The sequence below is a fragment of the Anser cygnoides genome, chromosome 8 (assembly GCF_040182565.1).
Source record: "Anser cygnoides isolate HZ-2024a breed goose chromosome 8, Taihu_goose_T2T_genome, whole genome shotgun sequence".
Classification (NCBI taxonomy): Eukaryota; Metazoa; Chordata; class Aves; order Anseriformes; family Anatidae; genus Anser; species Anser cygnoides.
This window is the reverse complement of record NC_089880.1, coordinates 2,532,907-2,554,441: the sequence shown is the minus strand read 5'-3', so window position 1 is coordinate 2,554,441 and position 21,535 is coordinate 2,532,907. Positions and strand designations below refer to the sequence as shown.

General features: G+C 36.4%; 2 protein-coding genes across 2 annotated transcripts in view; both read right to left on the bottom strand.

Annotated features, from left to right (window-relative positions):
- SLC44A3 (solute carrier family 44 member 3) overlaps positions 1-3,868 on the bottom strand; it is a 116,920-nt gene extending 113,052 nt beyond the window's left edge. The window contains exon 1 of the mRNA XM_048067265.2: positions 3,331-3,868. The gene's annotated coding sequence lies outside the window, so the exon portion shown is untranslated. The remainder of the gene's footprint in view (positions 1-3,330) is intronic.
- A 3,726-nt stretch (positions 3,869-7,594) lies between these two features.
- ABCD3 (ATP binding cassette subfamily D member 3) overlaps positions 7,595-21,535 on the bottom strand; it is a 29,918-nt gene continuing 15,977 nt past the window's right edge. Inside the window, exons 6-23 of the mRNA XM_048067267.2 lie at positions 20,783-20,880; positions 19,995-20,118; positions 18,830-18,886; positions 16,782-16,924; positions 16,396-16,465; positions 14,966-15,035; positions 14,693-14,790; positions 14,523-14,614; positions 13,909-13,997; positions 13,757-13,829; positions 13,041-13,104; positions 12,614-12,691; positions 12,456-12,521; positions 12,266-12,355; positions 11,923-12,042; positions 11,388-11,492; positions 11,160-11,216; positions 7,595-10,595 (exon numbers count right to left, since the gene is read on the bottom strand). Coding sequence (XP_047923224.1) covers positions 10,518-10,595; positions 11,160-11,216; positions 11,388-11,492; positions 11,923-12,042; positions 12,266-12,355; positions 12,456-12,521; positions 12,614-12,691; positions 13,041-13,104; positions 13,757-13,829; positions 13,909-13,997; positions 14,523-14,614; positions 14,693-14,790; positions 14,966-15,035; positions 16,396-16,465; positions 16,782-16,924; positions 18,830-18,886; positions 19,995-20,118; positions 20,783-20,880 — 1,572 coding nt within the window. The 3' untranslated portion in view covers positions 7,595-10,517. The remainder of the gene's footprint in view (positions 10,596-11,159; positions 11,217-11,387; positions 11,493-11,922; positions 12,043-12,265; positions 12,356-12,455; positions 12,522-12,613; positions 12,692-13,040; positions 13,105-13,756; positions 13,830-13,908; positions 13,998-14,522; positions 14,615-14,692; positions 14,791-14,965; positions 15,036-16,395; positions 16,466-16,781; positions 16,925-18,829; positions 18,887-19,994; positions 20,119-20,782; positions 20,881-21,535) is intronic.

Genomic DNA, 21,535 nt, shown 5'->3' with positions numbered 1-21,535 from the left:
ATTGCTGTTTGTGGAGACAGTCAAGAATTGGGCTTTGGTGATTTCGGCCCCCCCCCCCCCCCCCCCCCCCCCAAAAAAAAAAAAAATCTGCAAGTATTATTCCTTGGATCGGTGTATACAGCCCAGGTGAACTGCTTTATGCAGAGATTCAACTTTCTCACAGTATCAGGGTGGAAAAAAGTTGTTGAATAGAGGTATTGTCACTAGGGAGAAATACTAGATCCCATCTACAGCACACACGTGGCCAGCTTTAGCACTGTAAAAATTGAAGACAGAGCCAGCAATCCAGGGAATCAATAGGAGAAATAGAAGGTTTTCCTACGTACCTACCTTCCCTGGCTTATCTCGTAAGCAGGTTTCTGTCACCAAGTGTTCCTACTGACAATCCTAATTCCCATCTGCTGATTTGCTCCTTGACATCTATTGTGGAAAAGGGTACCCACGGTATATACTTGTGTACCCTTCCTGTACAAATGAATGTGTGACACTGCATACTGTAACAAGCCACTACCATAATACTGCTTTAAAACCAAATTCTTCACACGAGTGAATGAAGGCTGATGTTGTGATGCTAGTTTTCTGCTAGTCCTAACATTACAGATGATAAAATTACTGCCATCACTTAAAATGAACTTTACAAGACTCCATAAACACATGACAAATAGCAGCAGACAGCTTAGCTAATCTGTTTCTAGCAGACTCAGCTTTTCATTGTGAGAAGGCTGCTGCTGAGAGGCATGTAATGATAAGAACGCGATTATAAGCTTAACTTGGATCATGGTCCATGTGGCAACTCAGGACAAACTTTCTACATAGAGGGAGCGAGAATGAACCGCTACAAAATACGTCCTTCTTGGTTCAGTTTTGCAATGCTAATTGTTTTCCAGGTTAGTAGTAATTGCTACACAGTATTATAACTTTAGAATACACAGGAACATGTGGGCTTTTGAAAGGACTTGAGAGTCAATTCAGTAACTGCAGTTCCTCAGTATTTACCCACATACACGTAACTGTGCTTTCTATCACCTAGGTTTGTTACTGAGAGAGAAGTCCCAGTGTGGTGGTTTGTTGTTGTTGATTTTATTTTTTGTTTGTTCAAACACAAAGGACAATCTGTTAGACAGGACAGAAACAGGAATTGGCCAGCTGAAAATCTTTCCAAAACCATTTGGTGTGGTGTTATTCACCATGCCATACTCTCTCTCTTGCTGTTCACCCACACTCTGAACAGAGAGACTCACAGAAAGCTGCCCTTCCCATATTTGTTGCTGTGTGTCCTCCAGTGCTTTACAGTGGGACACTTACAAAGCTCAGGGTATAATGACCAGGAAAGACGTGCTGCAAATCTCCTCTGCCCTCCACCCTATGGTGGGATACGTTCCCACCACCCAGATTGTTTTGTTTCTTCTGGCAAGGGCTCTAACCCAGCCCATGTCAGTATCTCCACAAGGACCCAGAAGGAACGACTTTTCCTGCAGTTCCCCAGCCCCTAACTGCAAGTGAATTAGGCAGTTTCAAAGGAAGATTTGCTTCAGGGGTGATTTCTTTCAGTAAAACCTGCCATTACCTGGGAATAAAGACACAACCTTATTGACTGCCTCCAGGGCTTTAATAGCCAGGTACTATTTGTAAATCCAGTTGCAGGGATTATGCCTGTTTCTCTTGTAAAAATGTGTGCCCTATTAGTGACATACTTCAGTGATTTGTTCCTATGAGATGTTCACAACTTTTCTATTCCTTACTCCCCCCAGCTCCGTTGTTGTTTCGATTCCTCCCATCCATCTCCTACTCATTTCCATGACATGTTCTTCCCCAAAGATGCACTTACCTTTTCTGCAAATGAGATCCTAACAACTTGTTAGGATCTCATTTAAACAAAAATAAAGCACCAGAATAAATATATATCCCTTAATCAACAACTAGGAATATACTGATAGCATGGCAGCGTTTTTTTTCATTCTCTACAGCTTCCCTTGGTCACCATAATTAGATCAATAACTTCCAGAGCATTTGCTAGCACTGTTCTGAATGTCTCAGTGCACCTACTTGCCATTACATAGACACATTTTTATTGACTTATTAACTAGCAATGAAATTATTAATCTGAACCCAAAGAACATTCACAGTTAAAGATCTCGGTAAGCCTCTACAATGCCTTTTCTTCTATTTTTATTTTCATATTTTTTACCATATTGCTTCAGGTCATATTTAAATAGCTAAGTAGTATTATATTCACAAAACTATTTCATCAAAAGAGTGGTTTAATTAAAAATCTCCTTCCTCTGAATAGAGACATTCTCCCAATGAGATCTTTCATTTTTTAGTTAGCTCTTCAGTAATCATATAACTCAATTAAAAATCTAGTGTAATAAATGACCTAGAATGACAAGAGAGATTTTAAAACCTACTCGAATAAGTAGTCCTTATTTCAGAAAAAAGTGGGGTTTTTTATTTGTTTTTTAATTTAATTAAAAGAGTACATTCTTGATTAACATAAAAGGTTTTCCCTCTGCTGCCTTCATACTTTACTATCCATTCACATCAAATACATATCTCCATAGAATTGATAGTCTTATCTTCCATCTTTCCACTCTATTCATGGGTTCTTTTGCTTCCATTAAGCATCAAGGTTGCAACCATACCATCATATGTCAGCTTCAGCTGTCACCACAGGAGTAGAACCACAAACACATCTACTCCTCCTTTACTCTTTGTACAGCTATGTTAAAACTGTGTAAGCAATCTATACTCTATGAGACATCTCTACAACATTAATCCTTCAACAGAATGTTTGCTCTTTCAGATGACTTAGGAAAGATGACCCCAAGTGGCAAAAAAGGGCATAATCAGTATGCTATCAGTGCAAATTTTCCTAAATGGCTAGTATGCTGATACACCACCCCACCCTCCACCCCCGTTTGAATAGATTTCACCAGAATTTGAAGGAAAAGTGCATGTGAAATTTGTTACATCTTCTTTTTCCTAGTAATGAAGAGCAACAGTTCATTAGAATAGTTTGAAGAGACCCAATGGGAAATGTGGGAGCAGCTCTCTCCCTGAACAGTTCCTGTATCTTTCATCGAGTCTGCATTTCACTCTGCCAGCTTCTCCAAGGATTTTCAGTTATAACATACCTTATCTTGTCCAGTTTTCAAGTGCCATTGGAAACACAGCCATACTCAACAATCCTTCAGTTAGCAGCAAGTACTTATTTACCCTGTGCTTGATGGTGTTAAATCTTCACAAAACCGTATTTCCTTCTCCTCTAGTCTCAGAAAACTCAGAAGTAGCTCAGTATCAAGAGATTTTCACAGAGAATGTTAAACTTACCAGACTTTCTTTCCTCAGTATGCCTCAAACAGTATGCCTCGCTGTCCTTTTAACTCTTGGAGGAGTGGACTGAGAACCTCTGAGAAGCAGCTAAGGTCTTCCAAGGAGCACTGGAAAATGTGTCAATACTGCACGTGACAAAAATTGTGCAGCGAAAGCTGTGTAAATTGAAGTACAAGTATGTTTGGAACTATGATAACATGCTCTCTGTCCAGTGACAAGTTAAAAAAAGGCACAAATAGGAAGAGACCAGCTGGAATGCAACTGCATTTGTAACAGGGGCTATTTCGGGTTTTACATGCTTTGAGTTCTACTGAGCTTGTCTCAAAAAAAGCAAGTCCCCAAAAACTTTTCAGGGAATGACCTTCCACCTTAGAGGCAAGACAGGCACAAGAAGTTGCCAGAGGAATAGGCCCCACGTGAGAGGCTGCTCATCAGTGCTGTTTCTTTGAGATAGATCACTACCTTATATACAATGCTGGGGAGAAAAACTTATAGGGTGTACACAGGAACTACCCCGTCCATCAGACTCACCAATGCAAGTTGGTCCTCACCAGCAGCATCCCCCTGGCACAGCACACCCCAGCACCTCAGAGGAGGTGCAGGGAAGTTTGCAGAATATATCCTAATCATTACAAGATTTTTGTGAAGAATAAAGCATTAACTTCAAGCAGCCTTTCCAAAATTCTTTACTTTGGACAACTAAAAATACAACTATTCCGTCACAGAAAATCTGCTTTAACTTTTTATTATATACCTAGCGTTTGCGGGTTAAAAAAGAACAGAATGCCAATGTGCAGATTTGACCTTGGCCCTTAATTCCTTATTATGCATGGAAAAAAATTTGCTAATAGCTCATGGCTTTCCAGAGAAGTCCTGTTGCAATGTATAAGATTGCACTGGGGTTTTAAGAAGCCTCTAGCACACATTTATTTTCTTTAACCATTGTTTCCCCAAAGCACTTCAGCTCACTGGCCCTTCTATAGACAGTTATCTTTCAATGTTGTACTAAGTCTGGCATATTAGCAGCTTCTGACACAGCTGTCTTGAGCTCTGTGGCTTTTGTGTCAACATATTCCTGCAGCTGCCACACCACAATAAAATAAATAAATAAAAGGCTGGTTTATTTTTGGGAGCATCTTCACACTACTTACATTGTCATGATTCACAAACTTTGAAAACAGTCAAATGTTTCTTAGCACCTGATTGCAATAAACCATTCCATCTCAGAAAATAAAGGGTATATTTGGTTACGTGGAAGAACATATGTGGTGTGGCTTTTCCAGAGCAGCATTCTTCAAACTTTCTATAATCAAGGTTTAAAAAAAAAAATTGATTTGTGCCAAACCCAAGTTTTTTTCATGTAGAAAATTTGCTCTGTCATGTAGGTGGAGTTCCTTATTTCTGCCCATGTAAACCATTCTCAGCAGCCTCAGTTTTGTCCAGACAGCACTGACTTCATTTTTCCAGTTCTGTTCTATTTTGGTGTGGCATCATGTGTGGACGCTGTGTTTCCCAGAATGGGATGGATGGGGAACAGGGATGGTGGTTTGTGGAAAAGCAGAGTGCGGAATGAGGCTGGGCACTATGGCACAATAGCTCCTCTTACCCCTAAAAGATGGTATTAAATCGTTACAATACAGACTTGACAAAGGTCACTGAGGGTGAGGTTTCTAACCAGAGTGAAAGAGTTTGTCATTGTTAGGTCGGGTTTGTTAAAGACATATTCCATATGCACAGGGTGTCAGAGGTTCCCCTTCTTTTGTATTCTGAAACGCCAATGATCATTCTTACGCCATTGCATTCCTCACAGAATTACTGACAAAGTGTCTTTAGTTTCTGAAGTCAAGCCCTATGGAATTTCAGCAGACATAGAGCATATTATTTTTTATGTAAATTTTGAGTCTATCCTGTTTTTTAAACTATTCCCTTCAGACAGTCTGTAGAGTTCCAGGCTGTTTATAATCTGGCTCTGGTTTTGCATGCAGGGCGAGAAAATGACGCAGCACTTCAAAGATGACGGTGCAACAATGAAGAAACATTCTTTTAAGGTTTTAACATAGAAGAAATTCCTTCTGCAGTAATCTAGCTTGGCTGTATTTTCTGTTTCAAGACAAAACCCATTTCATCTTGTGTATGAATGCACATGACAAGATGAGTTTCATCAGAATACACAAACACACATGTAGAAACCTTTACTGTACAATAATTCTAAAGTTTCAAGTTTAAGGCAATATATAATTGTATAATTATTAATTATAATAAACCTGACTGTAGCAGGAAGGAGCGGTGAGGGTGGCAGTCTGTTCCCCACTGAAGTCAGGGAATAAGATGCCTATTAATTAATAATAAACTAACCTAAGGACAGAATAGGCAGACTGACCCATAACTGTTAAAAGGATATCCTCAAAAAATTAAAAAGCAAGTATGCACACACACAAGAGCAAATACACTTCCTGCAGCACTCTATTTTAAAGTCTTCACTTTGTATACTCACACTCATTCTGGACCAGGGGGCACGGATTAGAATCCTGACATGCAACTTCCATGTTGACAGCTTGAAGAAGACTGAGATTAGACAATGCACTGCTACCTGTTGGGTCTGCAGAAGGCTGAATTCTATGGGGGAAAAAAGAAATCACTGAATTCTCTCTCCAGTGCTAAGCTATGGGATACTACACTTCTATATAGATTTAAGAAACACAGAGATCAAATCCCCAACTTTGCTAAGGTGTAATGACTCTTTTGTCAATTCCAATTATGATTTCATTTTAAAAGTCTGTCAAGTAAGCATCATGGTGGCACTCCATGAAGAGAACCACACTGCTGCTTCATTTCTCACTAATTAGCTTTCTCTTGTATACAGGACAGCTAGTGAAGTGGCAATGCCTCCAGACTTATCTTCATAGTACAAGTCACCCTCAAATGATGCTGAAGTAATTTTATACACGGGCTGTCTAGCCAGGTGTGTCTCCTCCACTGTGCATGCCTCTTTTGGGCAAGGAACATCCCTACAACATGAGTACTGGCCCAGATGGAGTTCACGCTGCCAACTTTTCCCAGATTAACTACAAGGGTCAGAAGGCAGCTGGATTTTTCTTACAAAAAAAAGGAAAAAAAAACATGCAGTGATGCATGCTTTGCTCTGGGGATGGAAGATGACAAGGCTGACAATGGTCTGTTCACCTTGCAGATCATTCCAGTCTTGTGCTTTATGTGTACCATCAACTCCCAAACAAGCAGTCTTTGTCAGGAAAGCTCAATTTTTGCTAAGACAGGACAGTAGCCTGGACATTTAGCAAACCATTCAGAAACACTGAACTAAGGGTATTGAACATCCTCAAAGGATTGTAGATTGATTATCAAAAATGAGTTTTAACACATTGCTCCACGATTTCAGTTGTACCATTACATAAACTGATGTTTTTCCTCTACATAAGGAAGAATTAGTGTTCAAGCATACAAAGCAAGGATTTGGAAACAAACTGGGTAGCAGAGTCCAGAACTGTACACATAGAAGACCACACTGCCCTAAATGTTAGAGTACTGAATATCACATTTATGACATAAAAGGTCATTTTTTTTCCATCCAGCTCATCAGCCAAGTAGAAAGATTTTTAGACTGAATCCCTAGTTGAGAAACTTCCTTCCAAAGGCAGCTCTACCCTTTAAGAATGCTACACAACACACTTGTTGCACACAATCTCAGTTAGAGAAGGAAAAAATAGTATTAACATTAGAAAGCACCAATTACAGGATAAGACCTTTAGTATCAGTTCATCTAAGTATATCTTGGTTTCACTCTTACACGACTGAGTTTCAAGTATCCTGACAGTAGTGATTAACCTATTTTTCCCCAAAGTACAAGGATTAGGAAGCACTCAAAATAATTACCACTTAAGTACTGCTGTTAATCTTATTCAGGCCTACACCCTTATAGTATCAGTAGCCTTGAGAGGAAAAGAAGTAGACAGTGGAGAAAAAGAAGAGAGATCAGAATCAGTGAAGATTTAAGATGGATTAATGCAGCTATAACCTGATTGATCTAAGAACAGATCTTCAAGTATTGAGTTCCTGTTTTTTTCTTAAGCCTACAACTGGATGGCATCATCTGGCTGATTCCAAGGGGAATTTCAGGCAGTACTGCTGACTTCGTAAGTTGAACGCAAGTCAATCAACTCATTAAGGAATTTGGTGTTTAACATGCACTCAACCATATGGATACAAAATTCCTAATCACATGAAGAAACATAAAAAGCCTAGATGTATTTTGTCTTTAGATTTATTATTTCAGAGGCACTTAATGTCTTACATTGATATAGCGCCGTTTCCCCCTCCAAAGCACTTTACAGTATTTACATACAGGAATGTTTCCCACCGCTGTTGAAATGCAGCCATCTGAATACTACTAGTACCATCTTCAAATCGCCAACAGTTTGGAACTGAAAATATTTATCAGTACTCTGCCTTACCGAGATTGATCAGAATTCCAATTTACAAACTTCCAACTTGTGCTATTAAAGAGACCTAAGAAATAAAATACAGCATCACAGTGCGATCCTGCAACGTAACTGGGACTTGATCATTTTCATTACATTTTAATAATCATTCATTAGACCAAGTCTACCTCAAAATACTTTAAGGCCTTTTAGAAATATCATTCTAAGTCATTTCTTGTACTTTCTTTATAAGCCTCTTACAATCAAGCATGGATTTTTTTTTTTCTTTCTGCCAGTATATTTAGAAAGACTAAATCCTGGCCCTAAGGAGACAGCAGCATCCTCTATGTCAATGAATTTCATGTCATCTACAAAGGCAAGCCTATTCCTCCTTGGTTACAGAATTGGACTTTGTTTTTTTTAGTTAAATCTGAGTTTACACAAAATTCTGTTATTAACCAGTTGAACTGTAAAGACACAACATTGGTTGCTGGGGTTCTATATAAAAGTATGCTGTGTGTGGTTTTGCTTGTGTTAGAAATATGTTACAGTATCTCAAGTCCATTACTCCACTGCCCTAGTCACAGGGACAATAACAACTTTCTCATTTTAAAGTGTTTTTGTTTTTTTCTTTATCTTTCTAAAAAGCTACTAAAACACCCCTTCCAATAAAAGAAGTTGCATTTGTGCTGACGACTTTCACAAAAAAAAATCTGGCATCCATATTTTCACAGTTACAATTAAAAATAAAAGATTACAACCTCACATACTGCATGCTGCTACCTGCTACATTATAAATTAGGCTGATATGAGAACCTGAGTGCACAAAAAAATTAGTAAAATGCAATTATGTATTTGTTATCATGTGGACCAAGCACAAAATTTTTTTCTGGCATCTTATCCTCCTGAATATGCTACACTTTGATTTTCATTGATGCATTGTAAAGTGAGTCTACTGTGATCACCGGATTCTTAAACTAGGTTAGCTGTTTGCATCTGAGTACTATGAAAGAACATTAGTAGTGATGGTTATGGCCTAGAACTATGATCAAAGCAAAAATACTAACAGGTAGCAATCTTAACATGAAATAGAGTGAAATTGGGTAAAGTTAACAGACAGCAGTACATCCAAGTTCACATCATTTTTATAAAAAGATATCTTTTTAAATCTAAACCTGTGATAAAAGATGCACAGAGCAGATTTATTGCATGTTTTATGCACGCCTTCATGTAGTGCATTCATATATTAAATCTTATGTGGAACAATAAAGAACTACTAGACCTTCACTGTACAACAGTTTTCTTGTTTGATTTAAAGCCTAAACAGTAATTCAGTTCAAGTTATACCTTCCTATTCCTCTATGACAAAAATCACTTTGCTGCATTTATTTTTGTACAAGTCACATGGCCACCACAGTAATCATTTGTATGGAGGGGAGAGGAAATAAGTTTGCAGTAAACTGTTTAAAGAATTTGGTTTCATCAAGGGGATTTGGCAGCTGGAATAAGAAAACCAGCAGCGACAAGCGATTCGTGGACAACAGCAAGAATCAATACTGAGTAATATCTATCAGAAATCAAGAAACCTCACAACAGAAATTAGAGAAAAATTTGAAGGACAAAACGTTGTTTTAGGCTTCACAGACTGGAAAAGTAATTATGAAGTACCCTTATCACTTACTTTCAAATTCAGATCTGAAGAGCAGCTAAAACTATTAGATCTGATTTTTTGAAGAGGGATAAAAGGAGGGACTCAGGAAAAGTAGCTGCTGTATCACAGGACTGAGCCCAGACATGACAGACATCTGCCTGCCATTTTCAGGTTAACATTATTTTTCAGAGGAATGAAGATCTGAGTCCATTCTAACTCCTACCGACTTCAAGAGGATGATTGGTGCCACACTTGACTTGTGGGAGCTATTTGCTTCCTCAGAGCTGAAACTGGCACCAAGTTTTTTTGATACATCACTTATCTTTTCCCTTTCTTTTTTTTGTAAGTCCCAACTCTTCATTGCCATAGTATTTCACTGACAGAAAAGGTGGGGCAGGGGGGAAGAAGAAAAGGGGTCTTGTTAAATTGGAAGAGAATGGTATTGGTGAGCAGCAAAGAGCTATGGACAGACAAATGTGAAAGGAATCCCAAACCCAGCACAGAACAAGCTTAATTTTCTTAGCAGAAGGAATTAGTTTCATCTTTTAGGTTCGGTTCATTCTTTATCAGCAAGGGCATATTGGCTACATCACGAGGCTTGGTCAAGGAAAAAGCTCTTTCATCAACCAAACAGGGCACAGATCTGAAGATGCGATAATGTCCTGCACAATGTTAGAACTCAGAAATATGCATAGAAGAGAGCAAAAAATCCAAGACTGCTTTGCAGGAACAAGAGAGGTAGCAACCCTAATTTTAACAGGGCTTTTCACTGAAGGGAAAGAAGGTCTACAAAAGTCAAATCAGCTGATTTCAAATGGTTTGCATCCCAGGATGAATCAGGTTACACTGATTTAAGCCCAATTTAATTCAGGCAGGTTTTTAAACCACAAGAATAAAGACATTCTTAGTACATATTAATAATTAAACCAACATATACACAATTAGCAATATCCTACATAATAGTAAACGCTTAACAGCTTGTTTTAGGTTACCCTAGTTAATTTGTTTAAAAACAAGCTGCGTAGTTTATTTGTACAATGTCTGCCATTCTACATGTTTCCAGTAATCAGTCTCTGTAGCAGTTCAGTTTATGAATTTTAAGATCCAAATTCAACTGTGTCTTCAGTTATCTTCTTGAACTCATAATTCCCTCTGCCATCCATGTGCAAGTAAAACTGAAAAAAAAAATACATTATCAACCCCTTAAAATTTTCCAGCTCAAAAATATAATTTACTTATGCATTTATAAAGCAGTTTACTCATCCCTGTGTATTAATTCAGTATTACTCCACAGTCATTTTATGTAAAAAGTGATCAGTAATATCTTCATTTGGAAGAAAAGATGTCCATGTATTAGAGATGGACCTATGCTTAGGTATATTGGCTATCTTTTGAAAGCAAAATCTCCGTGCTCTTTACTGGTTTCTGGTTAAAGTTCATTTGTTTTTTTGTTTGTTTTCAGGCTAAGAAGTCTAAGACTGTATTTCATGAGCCTATTATATTTTTCAAGCTACTTTTACAGACACTTACAGATTTTTGGTTATTTCACCTTTCATAAATTGTAAGTGTAAGAATATTTCAAATACTGCAACTGGATTATGAAAGAATTACCTTTTTAATAAAACACAATGTGATCTATTAGGAAGCAAAATATGAACACCCTGAATTTAGTAGAAAAAGTCAAACAACAAAACCTTAACCAACTACAGATATCTTTAGCAAAAGAAGAGACTACATACATCATGGTGTTTCCAGAGTGACTTTCTGTGGGAGACAGTAAAAAGAGTGATGCCAACCTACATGAAGAAGGAAGCACACACAATAAAACCATTAATTTCATTTTTCTAACGTGTTAAGATGTATTTATTTTTCAGCTTGTTAACAGCTGAACAGATTAAATTCATAAATACAAAATTCCAGACTACTGGAAGTTTTTATTTACTGTGACATAAAAAGAAAGGGCTCACCTTTCGGCAATGGCTGTAAATGTAGCCTTCTACGTCAACACTAACAGCACTTGTGCATTCATCCAGAATTGCAAACTGGGGCTTATGATAAAATAACCTTGCCATCTGAAATGCAAACCAAAACCATAATGTAGATACAGGACCAGAACCAGTACTGCAATGTGACAAGTTAAACTAAAAATCCGTGTCCAAAATTTGCCTGTTGCAATGCAATAGAATTTCCTTTAATTTGGCACTTACTGAAGCTTGGAAATTTGAGTACTGTATATTATCCTTATTATCCTTTTTTTGTAAAAAAAAAATTAGTTTATATAAACAAAATGTAAGGAGTCGTATAAGTTCAATGTTTCCTATTAAATTTGGAGCACAAGTAAGCCTTACTTTAACTAGTTTTCTCAGTATTCAGGTACTCCACATTTTGATGTTTTCTTCTTTCAGTAAAATATTATTATTTATTAAAAAAACTCTTAAAATTCAGACCGTATTTTCAACTTATACATCATATTTGTTAAGTGTTTATGCTTTTGTGACATACAGCCATTCTCTGTTTTTCTCCCCCGCTGAGTACATCCATCCAGTCCTGAACACTATCCCAGCCTCCTTCACGTTCCAAGATCTGACCAAGCTGGACATTATCCAAGTACTCCTTCAGCACCTTTATCAAACAGTAATAACAAAGCTTAAGTGAACTCGTTAAAAAAAAGTGACTGAAAAAAGGTTATGAAGTGTTACACTACTGTGCAGGTGTACAATAAACCACAACAAGCATTAGAAACATAATACATGCAGTGTTTTTAATAGCAACTTCAGTATTTTTTTAGTCTGAAGCATAACAATTTTTCTCACTTAAGATGAGTAAATGAACTGCTCATCATTACCTGGTCAGAAATCCCTTTCTTTCGTTGATCTTCTAAAGTATCTGGATATATAACTTGATCTCTGAGAGTTCCAAGAGTCATATATGGTCTCTGAGACAAAGTTACAAACAAAAAGATATGTCAAATGTTTATAAGCACAGTCAAAGGAGGAAGAAAGAACTCTATTGTCAATTAAAGTACTTTGCCTCACCTGGGGAACATAGAACAACTTTCCTCTTACAGGTTTTGTTAAACGTCCACCAAACAAAGGCCACAACTGCAACAAGAAAAAAGGTTTAAACTTGAGAAAAAAAGTTCAATCGCAATAGTGCTTTAGACTTTTCCCTGTTTATCTGAAAGTTTCCTCACCTCACCAAGAACACGAAACAGTGAGCTCTTCCCACACCCATTCGGCCCACAAATCAGAACATTTGCACCCGATCGAACCTAAAAACGCAAAGCCAACACATTAAAACAGTAGTTAGAAAGTACTGCTGTACACAGTAGTTATTGACATTAATGTGTGATTTCCAACACTAATTTTTTTCCCCAACTGGTTTAGCACCAACTGCAGCTGGAAGAAAACACGCTTCTAACAAGCATTTTTGTGAAAATAGCTTTTTGGTTTTTAAAATAACTTGCTGAATTTTGTTTAAATATTAAGCATGTCATATAAATACAGCTCTTCACATTGTTTGTTTGTTTTCTTTTTAACTCAGACCACCTCTGAAATTATCATTTTCACTTTAAAGCATTATATGAAGTGTAATATATGTTTCTATGTTTAAAAACTTACCTCAAAATTCAGGTCTTGAATCAAAACATCTCCATTAGGTGTCACCAATGGAACGTGATCAAACCTATTTGTATTGGGGTGTTAAAAAAAATATATCAAAATAAGACCAGCTGCCTAAAAGCAGCTAGCACTGCATGCTTACTCAAAGATTTCAGGATTAGGGCAAGAGTTCACCAGTATTTCATTCAGTACACTGTCCCACTTTCCTACTATCAATAGCTAAGGAAATTAAGGTACCATTTTTCAGGACTGTTTAATGAACCTCTTGAAACATTTTTTTTCCTTATTTGTTTTCTCTATCCTTCTAAATCTTTGGCCTCTAAAATATCCTATGGATATAAATGTACATTTATGGATGCACTTGATTTTAAACCTGGTAGTATATTCCATTAGTTCTAGGACATGGAATGAATGTCTTGTCTGCTGGCTTGTCTTTTTTTAAATAGGTCTATCACCTCTTTTCTTCTCCTGCCTGCCCTGCTCCCTTTCCCCTCTGCTCCACTATCTGCTTTGCACATTGACCAGATTGAGGCTATTTAATCTCTTGATTTGCCTTACTTTATACTTTGGTTTTAGTAGTACTACTACGTCAATACTATGTTTTTCAGGATGAAAAAAAGTATATTAAGAGCTCTATTAACCTTGGTAGAAGAAAAGACTAAGTAGTCAGATGTTATGTTAAAAATACCGAAGTCATGGCAACTTTGTAAACATACTTGATAAGGTTATCAGTGTTGATAATTTCTCCAGATCCAGGTATCAAAGGCAAAGTTGGCTTTTTATCTGCATCTTAAATTAAGAAAAAAAGTATTAGAAATTGGAGCACTATAAAGAGGCACAAGCATTGCATAGTATACATCCCATTTACCTTTTTCTTGCGATACCATAGTACGCTGGTATTTGCCACTGTTCAAGTCCTTCAGAACCTGCATTAATTCCGTAATTCGAGCTGTGAAACTAACGAAAATAAACAATCCTTAGTTTTGGAAATAAGCTCTAATGAATACTCTATTAGGATGCCAAAATGACAAAGTTCTCCAACCCGCAGAAAAAGAAGAGTTTACATTTTAGAGTTGCACTGAGTTTCTCCAACACTCACAATATTTGGAAGAACCTTTTCCTGTTTCAGCCAAGCATTTGATACTTTAGTGAATGACTTTTCTTAAAAGTCCCCAAATGTTTTTTGCAAAATAAGTAACACACAATTGATTTACATGTACTTGCCAATGTCTTTTCAACTAACCATTCAAACTGTATTCTGGTACTCTCCAGATAAAAAATTATTAGTGGAGATAATTAGCATATCTTCAAATACAATGTTTTTGTATAAAATGTTTTTAATTTCTAGATTTACTGCTCTGAACAAAGCACATGGCTCATTTTATTTTAATTCTACAGTTACTAGTATCTTAAAATGAGGCGAGAAACAGCCAAAACACAACTTTAAGAAAGATTATTTCATGCAACTACTATTAGGCTTACCCAGCCAATCTCGTCATTTCACGACCTGCTAGGACTATTCTGCCCAAAGCTTGAGACATTCTCAGTAACATTCTTCCACTTTGGTAGTAATCCTAGAGCAAAATAAAGTCTCTGTAGGTGAACTAACAAACTATACATTTGAGAAATTGTTTTAATTCTGTTCTGCTTACCTCCAGAAGTTCTGCATGGGTACTGTTCTGATGACGAGGATCAGCCAGGTTCAAAAATGGACGACTAACAACCAGGTAACCAACCACAGTGGCAAGGTCTGTAGTTTTTAAGGATAAATATTAAACAATATATTAATAGCTTCTATTAAACAATGTATTAATAGCTTCTATTAAACAATGTATTAATAGCTTCTATTAAAAACAGAATTCTCCTGTAAAAAGTTTACCACCTAGTTATTTATTACAGTCCATCAGCACTGGACAAACACTTACATTTGGCAATGATAGTATCAATGAAACCCATAGAGAACCGGAACAGGATGAAGTTATGTAAATGCTCCACCTGGCAAGTAACAGAAACAAAAATGTCAGTACTTGTTTTACTATTTACTATTTTATAGAAATTTGATTACAAGTATAGCTACTTCCCAGTAAGTCACGAATACCCCAACAATGCCTATGGCCTAACTGTGACAAGCTCTACATATGTCCCTGCTGACAAAGATCTACGTTCTAGATCAAGACGATCTACACCTGAAACAAAGCAGTGAGAAAACATTAATTGTGGTTGGTGGAAAAGAATTAAGCAGCAAGAGAAAGTCCATTCTGTCAGAAAACTACATTCGGCTTATAACCTACAAATCTATTTTTAAATTTGATGACTGTAGCAGCACAAACACCAAGCTACCTCCATTTAATATACACACCACGACCAAGGGAAGGGCTTGAAATAGAGTTCAAAATTAAACAACACATACAACAGAAGGAGAAAGAAAGCATAAAGTTGTGCAGCAAGAACAGAAAGAAGAGGAAAAGTGGACTAAGTATGGAAATATGGCAAAACAAAGAGCAGAAACAATTAAGGGAAAGATGGTAGAAGAACAAATAAATAAGAGGGTCCTTAAGTTCTGAACACACACTCTAAATGCATGAGAAGAGGAATCAAAGGCAAGATAGACCTACACACATAGAACGGCAAGACAAAACTGAGGAACGTTTTGATTTTTAATGCGCTGAACAGACAAAAATCAGTGTTAAAAATTAAAACTACAATTGAATTGGAAAATAAGACTTAATCAGGAGAATTATGAGTAGGGTTTGAATAACTATTTTTGCTGACACACACACTTTGGACATTTCCAATTTTCAACTTCTCCTTTATGTTCTCCACTTTCATTCCACTACATTTTTGTGTATTCAACAGTTACTCTGAATAGAATAAGAAATGCAAGTCTTTCAATACAGTTATTATTCAAACTCTTCCAGAAATTAGTATATGACAACTTTTCAAGAACTCATATACTACAGGTTTCGAAGATATTATCCATTTCTGTATTACACAGTTATCACCTTTCTTCTGACATGAACCTTAAAGACTACTTATGCAGCACATTTATAGCATAATAATTATTGTAGTTAAAATCACAGTACCAACTTGTACACAAAAATTCATTGAAGCAAAGTTGGCAATAATTGAAGTGATTTTAAGAGTGCGAGTATGTAATCAGCTGTTTCAATAAACTCAACTCAGACTTAGATAAACCTTTCTCTAGTCTTTATCCTTTCACAAATTCTGACGATATACAAAGGGAAAAAGAACTGAGAGAAAGTCAATGAAAAAATGGTAAATTAAACTTGGACTCACCATGATAAAATTACGCAAAGTTTTGCCTAAAATGTTTTAAAAGAAAAAAAAGTCTTACCAGTTTACGGAAAGTTCTGTGAATAGTCTGTTTTTCTCTCAAGTTTCCATTATAGAAAGCAATTTCTTCACTTTAAAGAAAGACACAAAGAATCAAACATTGTAATGGCAGTCTGAAAGTCAACTACAAAACACAAACAGCTGTTTTTACCTGAAATAAGAGTTTGTATCTTCTCACAATAGAACATAAACTGTAGCTGTAGTACAATAAACTTTTCTTTCAATTTAGAAATATAATGAAAATAGGAATTATTTAATAATAATCTGCATAAAGATGTAAACACTTTTGCTCAGAACTGATTGTGTCAGACTTTCAGACTATATTTTAATGTTTATAAGTGACCAAGTAATTCTGTGGCATATCTTGGTAACCAAGTAAATTTATACCTGTTTGTAATAAGCCGTGAGTTGACGTATCTGTACTCCCCTTCATACTTTTGTTCGATGATAGTCATCTTGCCAATTGGTCTCCTTAAACGTGTAAGGAAAAACCCTGAAACGATTAAGTATGCCATCATGCTAGCTGGACCCTGTAAATATGAAAAGAATAAAAACTTATCATCTACTGCTTTCAAGTGCAACATCCGTACCCAAAATGCACAGGAAAGCTTTAATTCCTTGATACTTTCCTCCCATGTGTCTGCATTACCAACCTCTTACAATTCCCAACATGCTCCTTCTCTTTTGTGCTGTAGATAATGCTTTCTTCCTCCTAATTCCCTGTCCCCAAATACCCTCCCCATCCCAGTCTTCTACTCAAGTTTTTATTATCACCCAGTGCAACCTTCCACTCCTGCTTTCCCTGCTAATTTCACTAATAATTTCCTGGTCCTTTCTCATTTCCACTCCTTCCATTTCTACCCTCTTCTTGTTCTCTGTTTTTACTACATTGCCACAGCAGTTGCTCGTTCAACCCCCTCTTCCTTTCTTTGATTTATACATCTCTAAAACATTTCCTGCTTCTCTTGAGCAGTCCTGGTAGGAGTCTCTTCTGGAACCTATGATTCAGGACACAAGGGCTCCCAAACAGCAAACTAAGTCTCTTACGCCATAACGCACTTGAACATTACTGAGTGTGGCATGGTATAAAGCCAAATATATACACTGAATTTGATGTAAACTGTGAAACTACCTATTATGGAAAGCAATGCAAAGACTGGAAAAGTTACCTAGGTTCAGCTAAGCCTTACTGCAATCCACTACTACGAAATCTACATCACGTGCCCAAGAGCTGCTACTTGTTGAAACCTTAAAAAAATGCATTATCAGAAATGTTAAGGTAAACAATAATTTTTGTAATGATTTGACTCATTAAAGGGAAAAAGATGACCTCCTAGTGATACAGGATTCAGTAACATTAGATTTTTATTATTACTTAAAATTGTTGTTTTAATTCAAGCTTTAGAACTTCAGTAACCTTGTAACACCAGGGAAAAACAATCTATTATTGCTCTTTGGCATTCTGTACATTTACCAAATGAAACAAAGTATGCTGGTTGGCAAAAATGCCGACTAGAATCCAAAGATAACAGATGTATTCCTCCCCCCATACACACATGAAAATTATTTTTTCTTATCTATTTAAAAGAAAGGGTTGCAGTTGTAGAAATGCTAGCTGAGAGCTTAACGATGTTGGCTGCAAGTCTGTAGACTGCAGTCTTAACAGAAACTGGTGTTTTGATTTTACAATTAAGTTTTGTGGATCACGTGCAATTTTTAAAATATCCTCATCTTAATATCCTTTCCCTACCTAAAATTATTTAGGTACAACATATAAGCTCAATTTAACAGATTACAGTAGTAAATTGCAGGGTTTTATAGACATTTTAATACATGGAATATGAAAGACATATATGAATGGAGCAAGCAAGGAAAGAAGAAACAGAGCTCCTGCCCAAGAGCATGACTCTTACAACTCTTCTCCTGTTGGAAAAGATTCCTAGCAAATTAAACACTGAATAGTTTACCAATTAAGAAACATTTTTAACAGTACAAGGTCTCTACTTGCTATCCTATTGCTGCTTCTTATGTTCCATCAGCAAGTGTATTAAGCTCGATGCAAGGAACAGCTCCCCTTTACAGAGGTTGCAAAGAAACAGGAAACTTCTTTTCTCCCTTTAATTAAAGTCATGCAAGATATAAGCAGTCAGGAAGAGTACTATACTAAAGGGATTCCCAAGTAGCTGCTAGAAGAAATTGAAGAACTTTCTTGGGTTTTATGATAGTTGACTGCCCACAAATTCTTTTTACCTTGCGTGCCTCAAGATAGAAAGCACTAAAGCATTCAAAACACTAAGCATAAATGAATATTTTAGTACATCCTTTCAAAAAATAGATCAATCTATAATTAACATCTAATGTTCTCCTCAGACTCCAAACAGGTACAATGCTATAACCAAAGGGAAAACTTAAAATGCTGAAAACTCTCAAGTTACCTGAGCTCCTATTGCACTCGTGAGCTTGAAGATATACAAAACTATATCCAAAAAGGGCTGTAACAGAAGCACAGTAAAAAAAACATTAGAACACCGATGTAATATGAATATAAAATGGTGCAGAAAATATTACCTCCCCAAGAATAGCTATAGCTCTGCATTAACAGCATAATACTGCAGTTAACCTATCACACAAAGTTAAAACAAAAGGAATTTCAACATATTCTCCTGACAACATTCATTCAAGAATTGAACATCATAGAATGGTTTGGGTTGGAAGGGACCTTAGAGATTACCTCGTTCCAATTCCCCCCTGGCAGTGGGGAAAGATACCTTCCACTAGATTGGGTTGCCCAAAGCCCCATCCAATTTGGCCTTGAACACTTCCAGGAATGGGGGCATCAGACAAAATACGTACTATATAAAAAAGTAGTTTGCTATTTTAAGTCTGTAATGACTTCTTCTCTGCTACCCAACTACGTAAAGTCGGACTATATCCTCCTCTTAACACAGATGATTGTGAGAAATAAAGTGGAAAAATAATGCCATATAGTTGGTCATGTACCTGATAGAAGCAATATTACAATTTGAAAGCAAAGTATTCCATGTCAAATCTAGAGCAGTTGATCTACAGATTTTGGAGCCAGAAGTTTCTGAAAACATTAACTTGTATTTTACTTTATACTTTACTTGTACAAACAATGTAGCATGAAACAATACTGTTGAATTTTTTAGAATTTTTTTTTTTATTTCGTTTTCTCAAAAACCAAAGGTTTACATGTGAAACACTGGGAAATGCTTGTTCAACCATACCTCTCCAGCCAAAATAATATTTGCATTTAATGAAAAATTAGCAATTGTTTTTTCTTCAAAAATCTGACTAGCTGAGAAAGTATACTCATCCCTGTTTAACTGCAAAAGAATGCATTAAGTTCCTTAAAACAAGATTTACGAAAAATTATTACGATCAACAACAGTGCTTTAGCAGAGATCACAGAAACTGCAGAAAGAAAGAAAAATTACAATATATTACCTTAAGCAGTTTTTTTTTCAGCACTATACCCCAGGCAAATACACATTTAAACACAAGCAATAGTTTTGAGCTCTGACATAAGGTTACAAGCATCCACAGCTATTACTCAAGGTTCTCTCTGAAAAGACTTACCTTACTAAGGTTTGAGTACAGGTCCACTACACTGTTACAGAATTTTTCTACATCCTGTGTAAGGAGTTGATCTGGATTAGCTATTCTGTTGTCCAGATTTCCCATTTTGTAGTATGTATAAGCTCTGAAACAAAACAATGGTTAGTTAAGAGGTAGGGAAAAAAATCAGTACCTTGGGATCTCAAATATTTGGAAACCTCTTACATCATACAATAAGGGGGAAAGCAGTGCAGACATTTAATGACTGTATGGAGTCAACATAGCTCATGCTTCTGTGTGAAGAGATCCACAATAAATCCTACAGAACTGTTTAGGCTCCCGGATGTTGTCTTGGTCGAAGCTCAGCTCCAGACTGCTCTATGCACTGGTGTTGCATTTAGAGTTAGAAAATCTTCATGAACCCTGCATCAGCATACCTGACAACCTAAACTCAGTGCTGAAGAATATAAGAAGCTACTGCATGCAGTTCATGCACCCAATCCAGTTTGCAGGATTATTACCACTAAATAAACTCCTGAAGTCCCTCGGTTACTTTCACCTACTAATAGAAGCAGTATGGTGCGTACTTTTTGTGTCCCATTGACAAACGCAGACTCTGCTGTGTTTTGTACCTGGTACCATATAAAACCTAGACGAACCACTTATCCTTAATTGTAATCAAAAGCCTCTTCTAAACAATATCGCTACTAAGCACCATGCTACTTTCTTACTATGGGCTTAAAATGATTTGTTTTGATTTTGATCAATTTAGTTAATATCTAATGCTTTTAGAACCAGGTGTTACTTACTTAAGATATTCCTCATAGAGGTATCTGGTGAGTCTTACTCGGAAGCAGAGTTTCAATTCATTTAGACCATATTTCAAGAAGTTATTCACTAAGGAAATCTATGAAGAGATAGCATTTCAATATTTAGGCAGGAAGATTTAATTTAGCTTGATCAGTTTGCAGCATAGATTATGCAAACACTATGAAGCAAGTAAATTGGCCCCTTAGAGTCAACAATACTGTTAACACCAGCCATACAGTGTCTGCAGGACCACTGATTTGTACCTACATTTTTGCCAACTCCAGTTCTCAGTGGGATTCACCACATCAAAAGATCTAATATAAACCAACGTTCAGTTAACATTTCTTTAGCTTGGATAAAGATACAATAAACATATCTTGATCATTTAACAATCATTACTGTAAAACGGTCAGTTCATTTTAAAATCTATTGTAAAGAAGGTACATTATCTATTCAGTAGTAACAATTACTTTTATGTGGTGGGAGTCAGATGTTGACGTGCTGAAGGAAAGATAGTGAGGAAAAAAATTAGAAAAAGCTGTAAGAAATTTAAAACTTGAAGACTAAAGAAATCATCTTCAATGGTATCAAAAGCATCCTAAAACTACATTGCTGAAACATCATCCAATCCACACAATGTTATTATGCAGAAAATGTCAGAAAATGAAATCTGTTTAATACAGATCTTCATGTAAAACAACAATTTCCCATTGATTCTGAGACACTTATTTTAGATCTTGTCCTCAAATTCT